The sequence below is a fragment of the Hydra vulgaris genome, chromosome 05 (assembly GCF_038396675.1).
Source record: "Hydra vulgaris chromosome 05, alternate assembly HydraT2T_AEP".
NCBI classification, from domain to species: Eukaryota; Metazoa; Cnidaria; class Hydrozoa; order Anthoathecata; family Hydridae; genus Hydra; species Hydra vulgaris.
Window position 1 is genome coordinate 14,321,377 of NC_088924.1, and position 18,624 is coordinate 14,340,000.

Consider the following 18,624-nt stretch of genomic DNA (forward strand, 5'->3'; position numbering starts at 1 on the left):
AATATTCTCTGATTATCGTGTTTTATACGTGTTTAAATGCGAGTTTGATACTCAGTAGGCGTCGTATTGTATACCTGTCTTTATACGCATCTGATGTCTATTTTTAATGCGCGTTTGACACGATAAAATGGCTAACAAATATTCGTAAATAATGCGTATTCTGGAAAGTTTTAAATGCGCATGTAATACCAGGAAAATATCGTATTAAATATTCTCTGGTTATCGTATTTTATACGTGTTTACAAGAGTTTCAAATGCGAGTTTGATACTCAGTAGGCGTCGTATTGTATACCTGTCTTTATACGCATCTAATGCGTATTTCTAATGCGTATTCGACACGATAAAATGGCTAACATACATACCACATCGATACGTATTTAAACGAGTTTCTAATGCGCATTTACAACTAAATTTGCCGACTGGGATTGTATTGTTTTTTTTCTTACAATACAATAAAATTTGAGAACTAACGGGTGATGCGGAAGTTATTGGACGAATCCTAATTTCGTTATTTGAGCATAATAATTTGTTTTTGTGGTTTTATGTGCAGGCATAAACGTTCTATAAAATATAAACTTTATTATTTGAAACACAATTGTTTAAAATGAGGTTAAATGCAGCTGAACGAGAATCTTTTCGAAAGTGACTAAAAATGTTTTTTGTAAATAAACCTAATATAAAAAAAATCGTAAATCATTTTGAAAGGGAAGAATTTTTTCGAAGTACAATATATGATAACCTAAAAAGACTTGAAACTGTTCAATCGTTTTCTAATAGAAAGCACCCTGGTCGTCCGACATCATGGACTAGAGAAAAGAAAGCCGAATTAACGAGACTTGTCAACAATCGAGAAGGGGTCAGTCAGAGAAAAATAGGTATTAAATTCGGTGTAAGTCAATCGACAATTGGTCGTCAGTTAAAAAAAATGAATATTAAATATAGAAAACGCGAAAAGACTCCAAAATACACTATAGAACAACAAATAAAGGCAAAGAAAAGAAGCAGAAAACTAGTTAACCAACTTTATAACACAAAATCACTTCTTGTCATCGATGACAAAAAATACTTTTGTTTTGCAGGGACAACATGCCTGGAAATTCTGGATACTACACAAACAACAAAAAGACATGCCCAGAAAGTGTTCGTTTTATAGCAAAAGAGAAATTTCCCAAAAAATTATTAATTTTGATAGCCATATATGACCGTGGTATGTCCGAGCGATTGTTTCGCACTTCCAAGGCTGTAGCAATCAATTCATCAATCTCTACTAATGAATGTTTAGAAAAACGACTTCTTTCATTTATTCACAAGTATAATGGAGACTTTAACTATTTATTTTGGCCAGACTTACCAAGTTCTTATTATTTTAAAGATTCTCTAAATTGGATGGACCAATATGTCTATTACGTTGATAAAGAATCCAATCCCCCAAATGTGCCTCATGCACGACCAATTTAAAATTTTGGGGGACATTTGGCACAGAAGGTTTACGAGGGAGATTGGCAAGCTTCAACAGAGCAAGTTTTGATTGATCGCATTAAACTAAAACTACAAGAAATTGATTTAACTTTTTTTTTTTAAATGGCCACTAAATATTCCCTGTCTGATGATAGCCTTACTATTATGAAAGATAACATTCATAAATTATTTTATTCAGCCCTTTTATTTTTTCCTCTTGATTTTAATGTTGCAAAGGAACTTAAAATATATATGAAAATTAACTTTAATAACACAAACAGTTAAACATAATAACTCCACTTAAATAAAAATATTAACGTCTTTTATTACAATAACAATATATTGTTATTGTATTACAAAGACGAATTACAATACAATATTTATTACAATTGTAGTGGGTCATTACAATACATTTTTTTTCCAGATATTGTTGTTGTTTTATAAAGATGAATTGCAATACAATATTTATTGTTATTGTATTACAGAATTACAATAGTTGTAAATCACAAGTATTGTTATTGTTTCTAAATTAAGTTAATACGATAACAATAATTATTGTAACTGTTATTTTTTTCATTACAATTACAATAGTCCTAACCCTAGGCACGAGATAAAAAACCTTTAAAAACACCAATAACTATTTTTGGATTAACGTTTGCCTTTCAATGGATTTTGAAGTTGAATTGATTTTGATTTTGAAGTTATAGTATGAGTTATTAGTGTTGGTTACAGTTATATCCAAGAAGTTTCCTTTCCTATATTTATTCCTTTTTATTGTTTTCTTTTTCTGAAGTATATTTTATTTCTCCTTTATTTAATAACTCCAGAAATTTATCATGATTTTTTATGAGTCGAATCTTGGGTGGCCTATATCTCAAATGAATTTTGAAATTTCGTAAATCATAGATTATGACGTTTTTGATTTTCAATCGACGGTTTTTGTTTTTTGTATTTACATCTAAATAAAACAAGTACTACCTATTTTCCAGCCTACTAAATTGTTGACCTACTGTATTTTTGACCTACTAAATTTTCAACCTACTAAATATGCAAACTATTTGTACTTTCAGTTTTATAACTACATCTTTCCGGTATGTATTTTGTATCTTTTGTTGTTGAATTGAATGCGAGTCAAATTTGATCAGCCTTTGCTCAGTCGTTGAAGCACTGTCATCAGAATCGGAAGGTATAAGGTTAGATAAATGCTTGAAAAACTTATTGATTGTTAATTTAAACAAAAAAAAATTCCTAGTTTTTATTCATTAGTTGAAAATTAATTTATTTCAAATCGGTTGAAAATGAATATCTATAAAATAGGTCAAAAAATAAATCGGTCGAAAACGAAAACGTCATAAATCGGTCGAAAATAAAAAAGACTATAATCGGTTGAAAACAATTTAGGCCTTAGTAGGTTATCTGAAAATTAGTTCCACTTTTTAGTTGATGATCTTTTTGTTGAACAACTTCGTAGGTTGAGATTTTTGTAGCTCTAACTATCTGACACGAAGTCTTGCATGACTGTCATCTACATACCTTCTGTAAGTCTTTGGCAAAAAATGACCAACCTCAGCAATAATAAGAGCTTTTGTTTCCAAATGCTGTAAAAACGCTTCGACAACTACGACTATTAAGGACAGACCTATAGGTCCCGAATTCGGTATAGATCTTATCTCATTTTTGTATAAAAATTAACATTGGTTAAGACAGAGTTCGATCATTTAATGTATATCACTAAGAGTTTGTTTGGTTCTTTTTTTAAGATTATCAATATTGTTGTTTAAAATATCGATAATCACAGGGATTGCTCTGTCAATTGGAATGGAGGGATATTACGCCACCACATCAAAAGGGACTTGAATTTCACCAGTATCAATTAACAAAGATTTCGCTTCGTTGATAAACGAGGAGGAGTTTAATAATTTTGTTTTGTTTTTGTTTAAAGTTAGTTGTATATTTTTTACAAGATACTCTGATGATCCATATGGTGGGGTACCTATAGTAGAAACAACTGGCCGCATTAGATAATTCTTTTCTGGCTTGTGAGCTTTTATGACTCCATATAAACGTGGATGGACGCAGTCAGAAGGGTACATTTGAAAGTAAATCTTGCTATCTAACTTTTTTTGTTTTCGTAAATTGCATAATAGTTTCTGGAATTTAGTCATATGGGTTTGAGTCGGGTCATAGTTGATAGTTACTGAGTGTTTAACTTCCTCTTCTAATTTATAAAAATGCATCTACTTCATTTATTAGTACAAATCCTGTTCCTTTATTGAATGGATAAACTGCTAAACCATTCATTTTTTTCCTCAAATTATTTAAAGTTGATCTTTATTCTTTTGTTAAATTATCGGGTAATCTATGTTTTATATTTTTAATAAGAATTTTACTCACGTTTTGTCGAATCTTTTCTGCATCAGATTTTTTATTATATATATATATATATATATATATATATATATATATATATATATATATATATATATATATATATATATATATATATATATATATGTATATATATATATATATATATATATATATATATATATATATATATATATATATATATATATATATATATATATATATATATATATATATATATATATATAAGCTTATTCAACATACCATTCTTAAATTATGGTATGTTGAATAAGCTTTTTTATTGTAAAATAATATAGGTCGAATTACATTACTATTTTTGTAAATTTCATAATAGTTACAGCTATGGTCGAATAAAAGATTAATCGAATCAAATAAAAGTTGCCGTCGATCATATATCGAATACAATTATGGTAAAATAAAAGATTATTCGAATCGAATAAAAGACAAATAGGATAATTAAGGTGACATTATTCTTTAATGACACTATAGTATCATAAACGCAGTTATAGAAGTCAAGTATATTCGACACAACTCTAATTATGATACACAAATATACTTTTTTATTTAGAAATTATGACGAACACTCATTAGAAACACGACTTTTATAACTATTTATGCTTTACAGATATTTTTTTCATATTTTCATACACTTTCATGTTTAACTTTTAAATTTTTTCCTGAAAAATTACGATTATTATAGCTACAGAAAAATGACAATTTGAATAGTTTTTCACCATTATAAAGTTATGGTAAATTTAATAAGCTTTTTTATTGTTAAATAATATAGGTTGTCAACTTACATTATTATTTGTGTAAATTTAGTTATAGTTACAATTATGATCGAATAAAAAATGTAGACAATTGGAATAATATGAGTTGAATTTTTCCATTGGCACCTTCGAAATTACTAAATAACTGATCATCGTTATTTATTGTGTTTTTTTTTTAATGTTCTCGTAATGCAAGCTAACACTTCTTTATTTTTTTTTTTTATAATTGCTTTATAAACCAAGCTTCTATGTTGCTAAGGCAACAAGTTAAATTAGTTACACAATAATGTACTACTATAGTTTTTAAATTAAGGTTGTTTTTTTTTTAGTTATCTGTGCTTTTAACTTTTAACTTTAACACTTATTTCTTGAAAAAAGCAATCTTACTAATTTGACTATGTAAATTTTAAAACATAAATAATTCAATTAAACAGCAAATTTAAATATAAACTTCTACTATAAACTAAAACCCAGTTTCTGATTGTAATACTAATAATTCCTACTAAGTTCTCATTAAAACCTGCTAATCCAATCAAGTGCCGAGTAAAAAGCAAATTAATCCTAATAAGTTCCGATTAAAACTTGCATATACTACTAAGCTTCATGCAAGTACTCGACAGTAACTTAGTAAGTATTACCAATATGACTTATTATGCCTGGTGAATAAAAATGAGCAATTGCTTTTACTCAGTAATTGGTCAGCTTTACGCGAATAAAAACTTAATCAAAACCGATTAGGCTTTTATTCACGTAAAGCTGACCAATTACTGATTAAAAGCCTTTGCTTATTTTTATTCAGGCCTTCTAAGTACTTAATAGGATTAGCCGGGTATTTTTTCTCTGGTATTGTATATTACTATTTAGATTTTTTCTTACATTTTTATACCCACGTCATTGCTATTTATAAACATTAAAAAAAAAACTATTAAAGATCTATAAGTTTTTACACGACACTCACCAAATGTGTTTTTCATATTTTTATCATGTTTTAGTTTCGTCATTTTACGTTTTTCTAAAGCATTTAAAATATCGAATATGTAATTTTTCAACTTTCTTGAATGCTCCCATCACCATTTGAATTCTATGAGATTCGCAAAAGCGTTTATATGCCATAGACTTTGTTTACTGTTTTAAAGCAAAGAAATATGTTGAGGAATGAAAACAATTCTCTTTTTATAAAAATATATTTACTACCTTACGTCATTTCCTTCTAAGTATTATTTCGATATTAGAAATAATGTAAACTATAAAGCTGTGCACATTAGCGTATTAAATTACAGTGTATCAATAAATGAAAATGGGTGCACAAATGAATAAAACAATCGATTTATAAACAAAAGATGATGTCAAGCCAGAGACTTCTATACACTTAGCTAAAGTAGTCAGCTGACTAGTTACAAGTGGAAATGTTTTTTTTATTTTCAAACAATGTTTTTACGTGTATTTGTTTAATAATCGCAGTAAAAATTTAAATTTGTAACAACTTCCAGACTAGGTACTAGACTAGTTGGAATTCTTAAAATATGTTCAGTTTTTTTTTTTGCAAATATTCAATAGCCAATCCCATAATTTTTTTTTTTTGACAACAAATTTTTATGCAGATTGGCTGATGAGTGGCGTAGAGGTCATATTTAAATTTAAAAAAAAATACATTATTGATTTTTTTTTCTTGATAAAAGTATTTGCACATAATTTCCAACATAAATTTACAAATAAAATTTATTGCCTGAGCAAAAAAAAGATTTTTGTCTTATCGCCGAGCACCGTATTACGATTTTTTACAAAATTTTTACTAAGAGTATAAAATATTAACATTAAAATAAGATCGCCTTATTTTAACAGCAATACCATAAATAAATTATATAAGACAAAAAACAAGCAAACAAACAAAAAAGCAATTAAAAAAAAAAATGCAATTAATGTTAATTATTAATGTCAGTAATTATTAAATTTAGTTTTTGAACTTACAGGATAATTAAATTTAAGATGAACTTAAATTAATTGTTTTTAAGTTGATTTTTAGTGTTTTAGATGATTTTATTGATCTTTTTTTAACAGAAACAAGAAAAATTATCATCTGTGTGTAATAAACACCGGATGATAATTTCATCAAATTATCATCTGTGTGTAATTTTGGCCCCTACCTTCCCTAAACGTGGGAGAAACAAGTTGATAAAAAATTTTCTGTACTATTTTCAACTAGACTTATATTCATCGATAAATTTTAAATTTCATAGTAAAATATTTTAGTGTTCAAAAATTATGACCATATAAAGTTTAAACCCCCCTCAACTTGAGGGGGTTGCAAGTTTTATATGGTCATAATTTTTGAACGCTGAGAGATAATACTATACAACTTAAAAATTATCAATGAATATAAGTCTAGCTGAAAGTAGTACAAAAAATTTTTCATCAACTTGTTGCTCTCACGTTTGGGGCGGGGAGGGGGGCCAAAATTTTAGGGCTTTTTTGTTTCCAATCTCCAATCATTGCAAATTTTTGCAAAGCATCCTTACTTGACATAAGTATAAACATATAAATGTTTGAAGTTTGCTCAATGTCTAGAAGTTAGCTATCTCAAAGACCAAAAAGTGATTTGGGCGCCCCTGCTTATTATGTATTTCTTCAAAATAAGTTTTATAATTTTCTGGAAACAATCTACATTTTGTTTTATACATAAACTGTAAAACTAGATGGATGTTAAGTTTGAGAATATTTAAGGCGCCAAGTCTACGGTAAAAGAGGTTCACAAGGAACAGCTTCAACAGATCTAAATATAATTCTATCAGCATGTTTTTGCTTGCTATACAGTTTTCTTAACTTAGTGTAGTTTGTTCTTGCCCATGCGATATCGTGGTAAGTTAAATAATTATGTATAAAAGAAAAATAAAAATTTTTGAAAGGGCCCAAAATTTAAAAATATCGTTGCTCTATGCCAATTTTATTTCACTGTTTTTTGCCATTATGCCTATGTTTTTTGAGTTTTTTTTTTAATTGAGTTTATGTATTGTTTCCATGATAGATTGACTAGTTATTGACCTAAAAATAAGACAAAATCTGGTTGCTATGGGGATTTTTAAGGATAAATTATTTAGTTAACTAAATATAACAGCTAATATTTTTTGTATAGACTTTGTTTTTAATTGAAATTTTTAGAGACTATTCACAAGTGATGAAGGAACAAAATAAGCTTAAAAAAAAAGAAATCAAAATATTTTTATAAAAAATGAAGATAAGCTGGATATATACTCGCACATAAATTTAAGCTGGAGGGCCAACCTAAACTTATGTGTGAGTATACATATTTTCTTGAGATATTTGCTGAAAACATGTATATATATATATAGATATATATTTTTTTTGTCCTGGCAGTATCATTTATATAATGCTACTATCAGCAATAATCTCTCCAGAAGTTCTAAATTAGCATACAATAAAGGGGATTACAATGCATTTAACGATTATCTTTCCATTTTGGAATGGAAAAAACGTTTTGAAAATTTAGACGCAGGTGCATGCTACCAACTTTTTTGTAATATCTACAAGACATGTGGCCAAAATTTCATTCCTTTCATAACTTTTAAAAAACAAAACACAAATTACCATGGATAACCCGTGAACTGTTATTCTTAATCAAACCCAAGAGAAAGCTTTGGTTTCTCAACGTTAACAGCAAATGGAAAACTATTCCTCTGGTTAATGAGTACAAAAATCCCTGAAATCTGGTAAAGAAAGCAACTCGTGATACAATCCGTTCCTAAGAAATTATTTTATCTAATTACAATAACCCCCCCCCCCCCCCACAAAAAAAAAAAAAAACAGTTCCAATCTATCATTACTATTAAACCTTACAATCAAACTTGACCTCTTTTTACTATAAGAACAGCTGCATCACTTTCTTACATCTCCTTTGATTATGAATCTGTTCGAAACCACCACGTTCCTCTTGATGATTATAAATCTATAGATGAAGATCAGATAAGTCCTTACGTACTAAAAGCATGCTATAACACATTAGCAGCTCCACTAGCCATGATTTACCGAAAATCAATGAAACAATTCATGTTACCGAAAGCATGGCTTGTAGCAAATGTGACTACTTTGTTTAAAGGAGGTCACATTTGCTACTAGCCATGAGGAAGAGAAATTGTTAAAAATAAGACCATCTACTGTCTCAATAAGTATCTACTGTCTCAAAATCTTATGTCAAATTGTCAGCATGATTTCATAAACAAAAAATCTTGTGTCACTAACTTACTTGAGACTATGGATTTTTTGACCTACAATAATTCACGTAAACTCCTGTTGACATTGTGTTTCTAGATTTCGTTAAAGTGTTTTACAAAGTTTCTCACATTAGATTGCTACAAAAGCTGAAATCCTATGAAATTGAAGGTAAAATTTAAAAGTGGATTAAAGCATTTTGATTCAAACTCAACGTGTCCAACTTGGAAATGTAGCATTGGAATGGAAAAAAGTTACTAGTGGAGTTCCTCAAGGCTCAGTTTTTGGTGCAACGCTTTTTTACTATCTTCATTAATGATTTACCATAACAAATTAGCAGCAAAAATTTATGCAAAATGTATGTAGACGACACAAAAATCCTTAGTGTGGTCAGCACTAAAGAACAAAAACTTTGTCTGCAAGCTGACATTGATAACGTTAATTGGGTTCAAGAATGGCTTATAGAAGTAAATATTAGAAAATGTAAAATAATGCATTTCAAACAATCTAAATCCGTTCCACACCAATACTTTATTAATAACCGTGGCTCAAACAACAGTCAAAACAGAATTACACTTGAATCAATCTCATTAGAAAGAAACCTTGTTGTTTTCATTTCCAATGACTTAAAACAAAATTTCCAAACATCTATTGCTGCAGTCAATGCTAACAAAATGCTTGGTATCCTAAAACACAGCTTTATAACAGAGATGCACAACTCTGGAAAAAAGCTATATACAACTTATAAATGTCCAATTTTAGAATTTTTCATAACCGCTGGTTGTCCTTATTTAGAAAAGGACATTTCTTTAATTGAAAGCATTCAACGGCGTTTTTACAAAAAAACAGCAAGACATGAAGCCTTTTGATTATAAATCAAGATGTATCAAACTTGGTATCACTTCTCTATGCAAACAAAGAAAACGATTAGAAATTATTCAAAAGTTTAAATTAGAGAATAAAAATGAGTTAGTTAGCTGGTTTATTAATCCAATTAACATTCCCCTCAGCTATGGGTTTCGCATCCGGTACCATCGTGAAATCAACTAAAACTGTCAAGTCCAATATAACTATTTTAACAACCGCGTAACAAACACATGGAATGCCTTGCTAGATAATAAAGTAATAATTACCTCAGCGAAAAAGCTTAAAACTAATTTAGACCGTATCTAAAACAGTTACCATAGCACATTATATTCCATGGCTGCTTCAATGCTGCTATACGAACTAGCTTTGCTAGTTAATGATGAACTTATGGTTCATTTAGGGGTCGTCCATAAAGTACGTACGCCAAAAATTTTGAAATTTGACCCCCCTCCCCCCTGTTGCCATGCGTACTTTTTATGTCCCCACCCCCCCTTAAAAGTACGTACGTTTCTCAAATACCCCCCCCCTCAAATATCCCCCCCCCATCCCTCCTGTTTTTTTTTTCTTAATTAAAAAGTTTAATTAAAAAAAAAAAAGACGGAGGGTACCTTAGATACTTTATACTACCCCAAAGCTTTTTGCTTACGCATTTTAAAAACGTCTTTAAGTATCAATGCAAATAATTATTCAAATAAATTTAAAATTTATTAATGCAAGTGTGTATTTGGGCGAAAGGTTTATGCGGCGGCAAAGGTTTAGTCGACGGGGATCCAGGTTCGATTCTCGGTGAAATCTAGGAAAACTTTTTTTGTTTTTTTAACGAATCAAATGTAAATAAACTATACTTAAGGTGGACGTTTTTTTCAGGCACCCCTCTTTAGTAAGTAAAAAACGAGTCTAAGGTGAGATCAGTAATATTGAAAACAAAGGGTAAAACCCAGTGGGAGGGAGCAACAGCAAATTTTGTGCCCTTTTGCTATTTTAAGAAACTTTTTATTTTAGCAAAACCTAGCGGTCTTTGAGACGCCATTGACACGTTTTTTTGGGGTGACTCCGTCCCATCAACCACGGCCCTCAGGTCTTACTCAGGGCCAGTATATAAGGGCGGGCATGTGTGCATGGGCCCCCTCAGGATTTTTTGATGTTTTGATTTTTGATGATAGAACACTTTCACACAACGTGCAAACTTAAGTTTGTTAACATGCCAAATGAGGTGGCCTTGCAAAAAATTTGGATGGCGGAGGCCATCCAAATTTTTTTCCAAATCTAAAAGTTATAACCATGCAAAATTTACACCCCTCTCATTTTGGGGGTCGGGAGGGTAAGCGTTTTAAGGCTTTTTGTTCACAGGCCTCCGCCATCCCGATATTTTGCAAGGCCTCCTCATTTGGCATAGGTATAAACAAACTTAAGTTATGAGTTTGCACGATGTGTGAAAGTGTCCTATCTGGAACATCAAAAAATTCTGAGGGCTCCCATACATGTGTGTGCATAGAGGAAAACTATACCCTCTACTTCATATACCATACATCTTTTTATGTTGGCAAACTTTAGTCAGAATGTAACTTTTCTATTGATTAGCTGGTTAATTGTGATAAATTAGAAAATCGAAGTACGTACTTTTAAATTGAACCCTCCCCCCCCCCTCCCATACGCTTTCGTACGCTTTTTGAAGACCCCCCCCTCCCCCCTATGAGCGTACGTACTTTATGGACGACCCCTTATTGTTTCGTGTAACTTATTAATAATAATAAATAATAATAATAATAGTATATATATGTATATATATATATATATAAATATATATATATATATATATATATATATATATATATATATATATTTATATATATATATATATACATATATATATATATATATATATATATATATATATATATATATATATATATATATATATATATATATATATATATATATGTATATATATATATATATATATATATATATATATATATACATATATATATATATATATATATGTATATCATTATCTGCAAAAAAAATAAATATGCGCTGCAAAAATATTATATCAAAAAGTTTTACCTAAAGGAAACCATCGAAACCGAGGTATTTTTTTTGAGTGCAAAAAGAAACTCATGCGTTTAAAATTGCGTTAATAATGTTTAAAAAAACTAACTGGTGTTTTAACATACAAGATGTAAATATAATTTTGCTTTCACCCATTTTTAAGTTTTTTTGTTGAGTTGTTATACAAAAAGCCATTTTGCCCCACTCCCCATTATATATATATATATATATATATATATATATATATATATATATATATATATATATATATATATATATATATATATATATATATATATATAATTTAGAGTATTTATTTATAATTTAGAGTGCTATAATGTAACATTAAACTGTTAAATACTTCAAAACTACGAAATAACTCCCTAATTAAAAAAACTAGAAAAAAGTAATGCTCGTAAAATAGTTTGAAATTTCTTTTCGATGCAAGGTGTTCGCAAATGGCAGATGTGTCTATCTAACGGTTGATAGAAGTAAAAAAAAAAAAAAAAAAAGAAGAAAGAAATTATTTGTATAAAAAGAATAAAACTTATCAAGAAGATAAAAGCATTAGATGAATTCCATCATGACGGAATCACCGATTTGAACTTATTTTCCACATTTATGTAATAAAAATAAAAAAACAGTAATGTGCATATTGTTATTCTATATGATGTATGTGTTTGTCACACATTGGCCTGAAATACTTCTAATACCAAAAAACTATAAATACATAATAATCATATAATATTAATAGAATAATATGTGTGACGGAACCACCAATTTATGGACATATATCATATAGAATAACAATATGCACATTACAGTTTTTTTATTTTTATAACATAAATGTGGAAAATAAGCTCAAATCGATGATTCCGTCACGATGGAATTCATCATTAGCAAATTATATATAAAAGTCAAAAAGTTAATCGTTTGTTTAAAAAAATTACTTTAGTTATAAATTATTCAATTAATAAGTAACCAGTTAAATAAAGTGTTTATTTTGAATGCAGCGGATTATACCTGCTTACAGATAAAAAATAAAAACAAAAGCAACAACGAAATTCGGATTTAGAAAAAGAACTTCTACTTATTTGCCATCCATCAGCGAGTCAAGTAAGATGAAAAATAATTAAAGAAGTTTAAAAATTTACGGTTATATTTAAAGTTGTAATAACTTTTTTTATTTTGTGACTGTTTTTTATATTTAGCTCCTTCAATTTATTTTATTTTTTACATATCTATTTTATCATATTATGGATTACATTATTATTAGCTATATAATTGTATATTTTATTATTAAGCGTTAGTCATATTTATAGTATTTATATTTTTATTATAAATTACTACTACTGCTTTTGTTATTACTGTCACTATTTTTATTATTTTGATATTTTTGTGATCGTTGTTCGTATTATTGTTGTTATTATTATCCGTTATTATTATTATATTGTTAATATTTTTGTCATAAACTTCATCATTGTTATATTATCGTATAGTTACTACTATTGTTATATTGTTTCTGTTGTAATAATCTTATTAATATCAATATCTTTATTTCTAAATAAATTTCTACTTATTATGTCTAAACTCTGAAAAATTTGTGATAAATTATTCATGCGAATCATCATTCACTTCAATACAACCTCTGCCTAAGTTCAATTCACAAGAAATGAAGTTTTTTGAATATTAATGATTTTAGTTTATTAAAAAACTCTTCCATGAATTATTGGCTCTGTATTACATGTTGCAACAGTATTTTTCCTTTTAGTTCTATATCAGATAATGAGCTACGTCTTCAAACTTTAATTGACAATATATTACATCTCAATGATCTGCCAAATTTTTCCCTGCTCTCAAGAATCTGATACTTTTAATCAAATTAATAATTGCTTTACTCATAAACTAAATAACAACGACGATGATGATACGAACATAGTTGAGAATCCAATAAATTGTAAATACACTGATATTGAAAAATTTAATTCTTAAAACATCAATATTAATTGCTTTTCTCTATTTCACTTAAATATCGCTTCATTAGTTAAACATTTTAATAATTTAACCTCACTTTTATCTCTAATAAATTATGAATTTAGTATAATCGGAATTATAGAAACTAGGCTGAAATCTGGTTTACTCCCAACAACTCCAATTAATCTTAATGGATATGTTTATGAACATACTCCTACAAAAACTTCATTTGGAGGTGCTATACTTTACATTTCTAATAAACTAGTTTATAAATCTAGAAATGATATACATATGTATAAACCCCAATTCTTAGAGTCTGTTTTTGTTGAAATCATTTTCCCTAAAAAGTCTAATATTATAGTAGGCTGTGTTTATCGCCATTCCAACATGGATATTAATGAATTTATTGTTTCATATCTAGCTATTCTATTTAAAAAACTTGCTGTTGAAAAAAAAACAACTATTTTTATAAAGGGTGATTTTAATATCGATCTTATAAAAGCAAGCTCAGATAATTCAATCTCGGAGTATTTGAACACCATTGCTTCAAATAACTTTCTTCCTTTTATATCTTTACCATCAAGAATTACCAATCACTCAAGTACTTTAATTGATATAATATTTTCTAATTCAACTTCTAAAGATATTTTTTCCGGCAATCTAACTATTAGAATATCAGATCATTTGCCGCAGTTTCTAATTTATTTATCTTTTAAAAAAAAAACTATTAATTCTTGAAAAAGCAATATTATTCTTCGAAACTTCAAAAAGTTAAATAGTGAAGAATTCAGGAATGATTACTTGGAAATCAACTGGGATAAAGTAATCAAAGTTTTCAATAGTAATACAAATAAATCATTTGAAGATTTCTTCACTACATTTAACTCTCTTCTAGACAAACACGCACCATTAAAAAAACTAAGTAACCGTGGCTTCACTCGAAGCTTTAAACCATGGATTACTTCAGCAATTGTAACCTCGATAAAAAAATGAAACAATGTATTTAATAAGTTCCTTAAAACAAAAAATCTTCATGGCAAACTAATTCTTGAAAAAACTTACAAAACCTATAGAAATTTACTTGTAACACCTATTCAAAGAAGCAAAAAAAACCACTTTTCTAACTACTTTACTACCAATAGCAATAGTTTGAGAGCTATTTGGAAGAGTATTAGAACTCTTTTGAACATACGTCCGAATGGTATCTCATATACATCTCGTATATCTTCAAACAACACCGTTATCAATAATCCAGTTAAAATCTCAGAAATTTTTAACTCCTTTTTTATTTCTGCAAAAAAAACTTGAACTGCAAAAAAATGTTCATTCATCTCATACTGACTTCCACAAGTATTTAAAAACTTTAAACCCTGACTCTCTTTCCATTAAACCTACAGAAAAAAACGAAATAATACCAGTTATTCTTTCTCTAAATGATGGCAAGGCTTCTGGTTCAAACAGCATTCCAACCTTTATTCTAAAACTTCTTGCTAATGATATTTCCTCAGTACTTTCTAAACTTTTTAATCTCTCATTCGCTACTATATTCCCTAATATTTTAAAAACTGTATCTGTTAAACCAATCCATAAAAAGGACTCAAAACTTTACTGCAATAACAATAGACCAATATCATTATTATCAAATATCAGCAAATTTCTTGAAAAACTAATGTATCCTCGTATCTACCACTTTCTTGAAAATTCTAAGTGTCTCTACGGCCGTCAGTTTGGATTTCGTTTAAAACACTCTACTTTCCTTGCACTTATTGGCATTACTGAAATGATTCGTGGTGCGATTGATAGTGGCTCACTTGCCTGTGGCGTCTTTATTAACCTCCAAAAAGCATTTGATACAGTTGACCATAATATTTTAACTGAAAAATTGTATCACTATGGTATACGGGGTATCGCTAATGATTGGTTTTCATCCCATATTAACAATCGTACTCAATTTGACTCGATTAATGGGTTTCAATCCGCATGTATGGTGTACCACAGGGTTCTGCTCTAGGACCTTTACTGTTTTTAATATATATTAACAATCTGCCTCATTAGTTATATAGTAACCGTCTATTCCTAAATATCAATAAAACTGAATTTATTATTTTTCACTCTCCAAAAAAAAAGATTGATGGCAATAATATGAAAATTAAAATTAACGGTAAAAGACTTTTCCCATCTAAATATATAAAATGAGCAGCCGTGGCTATGAGCAGCCGTGGCGCAGTGGTTAGAGTTCTGGCTCAGAACCCAACGGTCCTGGGTTCGACGTCAGCTCTAGCCCAACAAGCGACATTGGTACGGAAGGGCGTGAACTTCCTGTTAAATGCTCTCCCGCGGTGCACTGTGATAAGACCGTAAGCACTTCTGGGAGCACCTAAAATAAATACAAAAAAAAAAAAAAAAAAAAAAAAAAAAAAAAATACCTCGAGATATTTCTTGTCAAAAATCTATCATGCTACTATCAACTAATTCAATTAAATAAAAAACTCTCACATGCCAAAAGTATGCTGTCATTAATACGACACTATGTTCCCCAACATGTTTTAATATCAATTCACTATTCTTTGTTCTCCTCACATCTAAGTTATTATTGCACTGTTTGGGGTCAAAAAGGTAGTTTTCTATTATATTGTATAAACAGTTTACAACGCACTTCCTTAAGAATTATGACATTTTCTCCCTTATAATCTAATATTGAAAATAGATTTTCTGAATTAAAAATTCTAAAATTCTAAAAGATCTTCTAAAGCATTATAATAGTCTCTTTGAGATTTTCTTCATAATTAACTACCAAATTCGTTTAATAATTTTTTTATTAAAACAAGTGACACACAAATATTACACTCAAAGTACTGAAAATTTTTACTTGCACACTTCCTTTTTCAACACTTTCAAATATGGCAAGCTCTCTATTAAGCATCAATGTATTTCTCACTGGAACCAAATAATACCATTTATAAAAAAAAAAGATTTTAATTAAATATCCTTTTATTACTAACATTCTTCTTCTCTATCGAAACCAAATTAAGAAATTTATATTTGAGTATATACTTAATGAATATTAATTTTATCTTTTATCATTTTTGCTTTTTTTATATTACTGTATTTATAAAACTATTATTAGTTTTATTTTATACTGTCTTTTTTAACTCTACTAATATTACTATTATCATTAATTTATCTTTGCTTTTTAAATTTTATTAATATTATTTATAATGATGGTGGTAGTGATTCAGTTGTAGTAATAGTTTTTATGGTTATTGTTTATTTTATCAATTTCTGTTATAGTCATAAACTTTACTATAACTATTTTTACCATTGTTTTTAACATTAGATATAATTTTTAGTAAAGTTATTATGATATAGTTACTATTTGTTTTTTTATTCACATTATTATTAATATTATTATTTTTATTATATTATTATTACAGTTATTAATACCATCTTTATTTATTAGTGCTTTATTTTCTTTTCTTTCTTTTTTTTTTTTTTTATTTTTTTTCTTATTTATAATTCTTTCTCTGTTTTATTTGTTATTATTGTTTTTTTTTTTTTTAAGGAGTCACTCCATTGACTAGTTTTTAACTATATAAGTGACACTAAACTTATTTATGCGAGTTTATAAAATAATATTGTTAATTTTCATTTTTTATGGTTGAACAAATGGATAAAAAAAAATATACATATATATATTTACATATATATATATACATATACATATATATATATATATATATATATATATATATATATATATATATATATATATATATATATATATATATATATATATATATATATATAAATATACATATATATATATATATATATATATATATATATATATATATCAAATCTGAAAAAAAAATTTTTTTTGGACAGCCCTAATATATATATATATATATATATATATATATATATATATATATATATATATATACATATATATATATATATGTGTATAAATATATATATATATATATATATATATATATATATATATATATATATATATATATATATATATATTAGGGCTGTCCAAAAAAAATTTTTTTTTCAGATTTGATTGCATAGTTGTTTATTTTGTGCCATTTGACATAGTAATTAACTGTGCAAAAAATCTTTCCAATCAGATAATGTTTAGGGGGTGCTCAATGACCATAAAGTTTTACGAAAAATGTGAAAAACATGGAAAAAGTAACAAAGTTCCACAAATTTCTAAAACCCGGTTAATTAGATTTTTCAGATTTGATCAGTTTTAATTATCTCTAAATATTAAATTCTGAATACAAATAAAAATCCACATCCACTTTAGACTGGTTTATTAGCAGAGAAATTAATGAAATAAAATACTGCAATACGACTAAAGTTCTGCGGTTTTTGTTATATCAGAATTTTTCCAAAATAAAACACTAGGATTTTTGACTCTTTGTCATTGATTAAAATACGAATTATAAACAAAAAAACATATGAGCAATTAACATTTAATTATCGTAATGTTATAGTTCGTGCAATGTTAATGCTAGCGAGGACTATAACTCTTCAGAGTACACTTTCTGGCATCTGGCACTCGCTTTCTGTGATCCTCAACCACCTGAATTAACCTCTGCATTTCAGATTCATTCCTTGTAATCGATTCATTAAACATCGACATTAAAGCCACAGATCGTTCGGCAGCATCATTTACTACTTTCAATGAATATACTAAATTTTTTCCTTCTTGGTATTCTGGGGAATCATTCCAGGTAGCTGGATCGTTGTTGAACAGAAAATCAATATCAACCTTCATTGACCGCAACGCACTTGCTGAAACTGATGTCACCAGCATGTCCAGAGATTTCTTCTCTAGACTTTCAATGTTCTTTAATTTGATCAACCTTTCAGACCA

The 18,624-nt window shown here is 28.0% G+C and overlaps 1 protein-coding gene across 4 annotated transcripts in view; it reads right to left on the reverse strand.

Moving 5' to 3' along the window:
* LOC136080602 (leucine-rich repeat serine/threonine-protein kinase 2-like) overlaps positions 1–18,624 on the reverse strand; it is a 112,751-nt gene that overhangs the window by 84,781 nt on the left and 9,346 nt on the right. Inside the window, exon 1 of one of the 4 annotated variants that reach the window (XM_065797454.1) lies at positions 5,575–5,835. The exons of 2 other annotated variants lie outside the window; for them this stretch is intronic. In XM_065797454.1, the coding sequence (XP_065653526.1) occupies positions 5,575–5,617 (43 nt within the window). In that variant the 5' untranslated portion in view covers positions 5,618–5,835. Of the gene's footprint in view, positions 1–5,574; positions 5,836–18,624 lie in introns of those variants that run through there. One more of the 4 variants, XM_065797456.1, reaches the window with a different exon arrangement.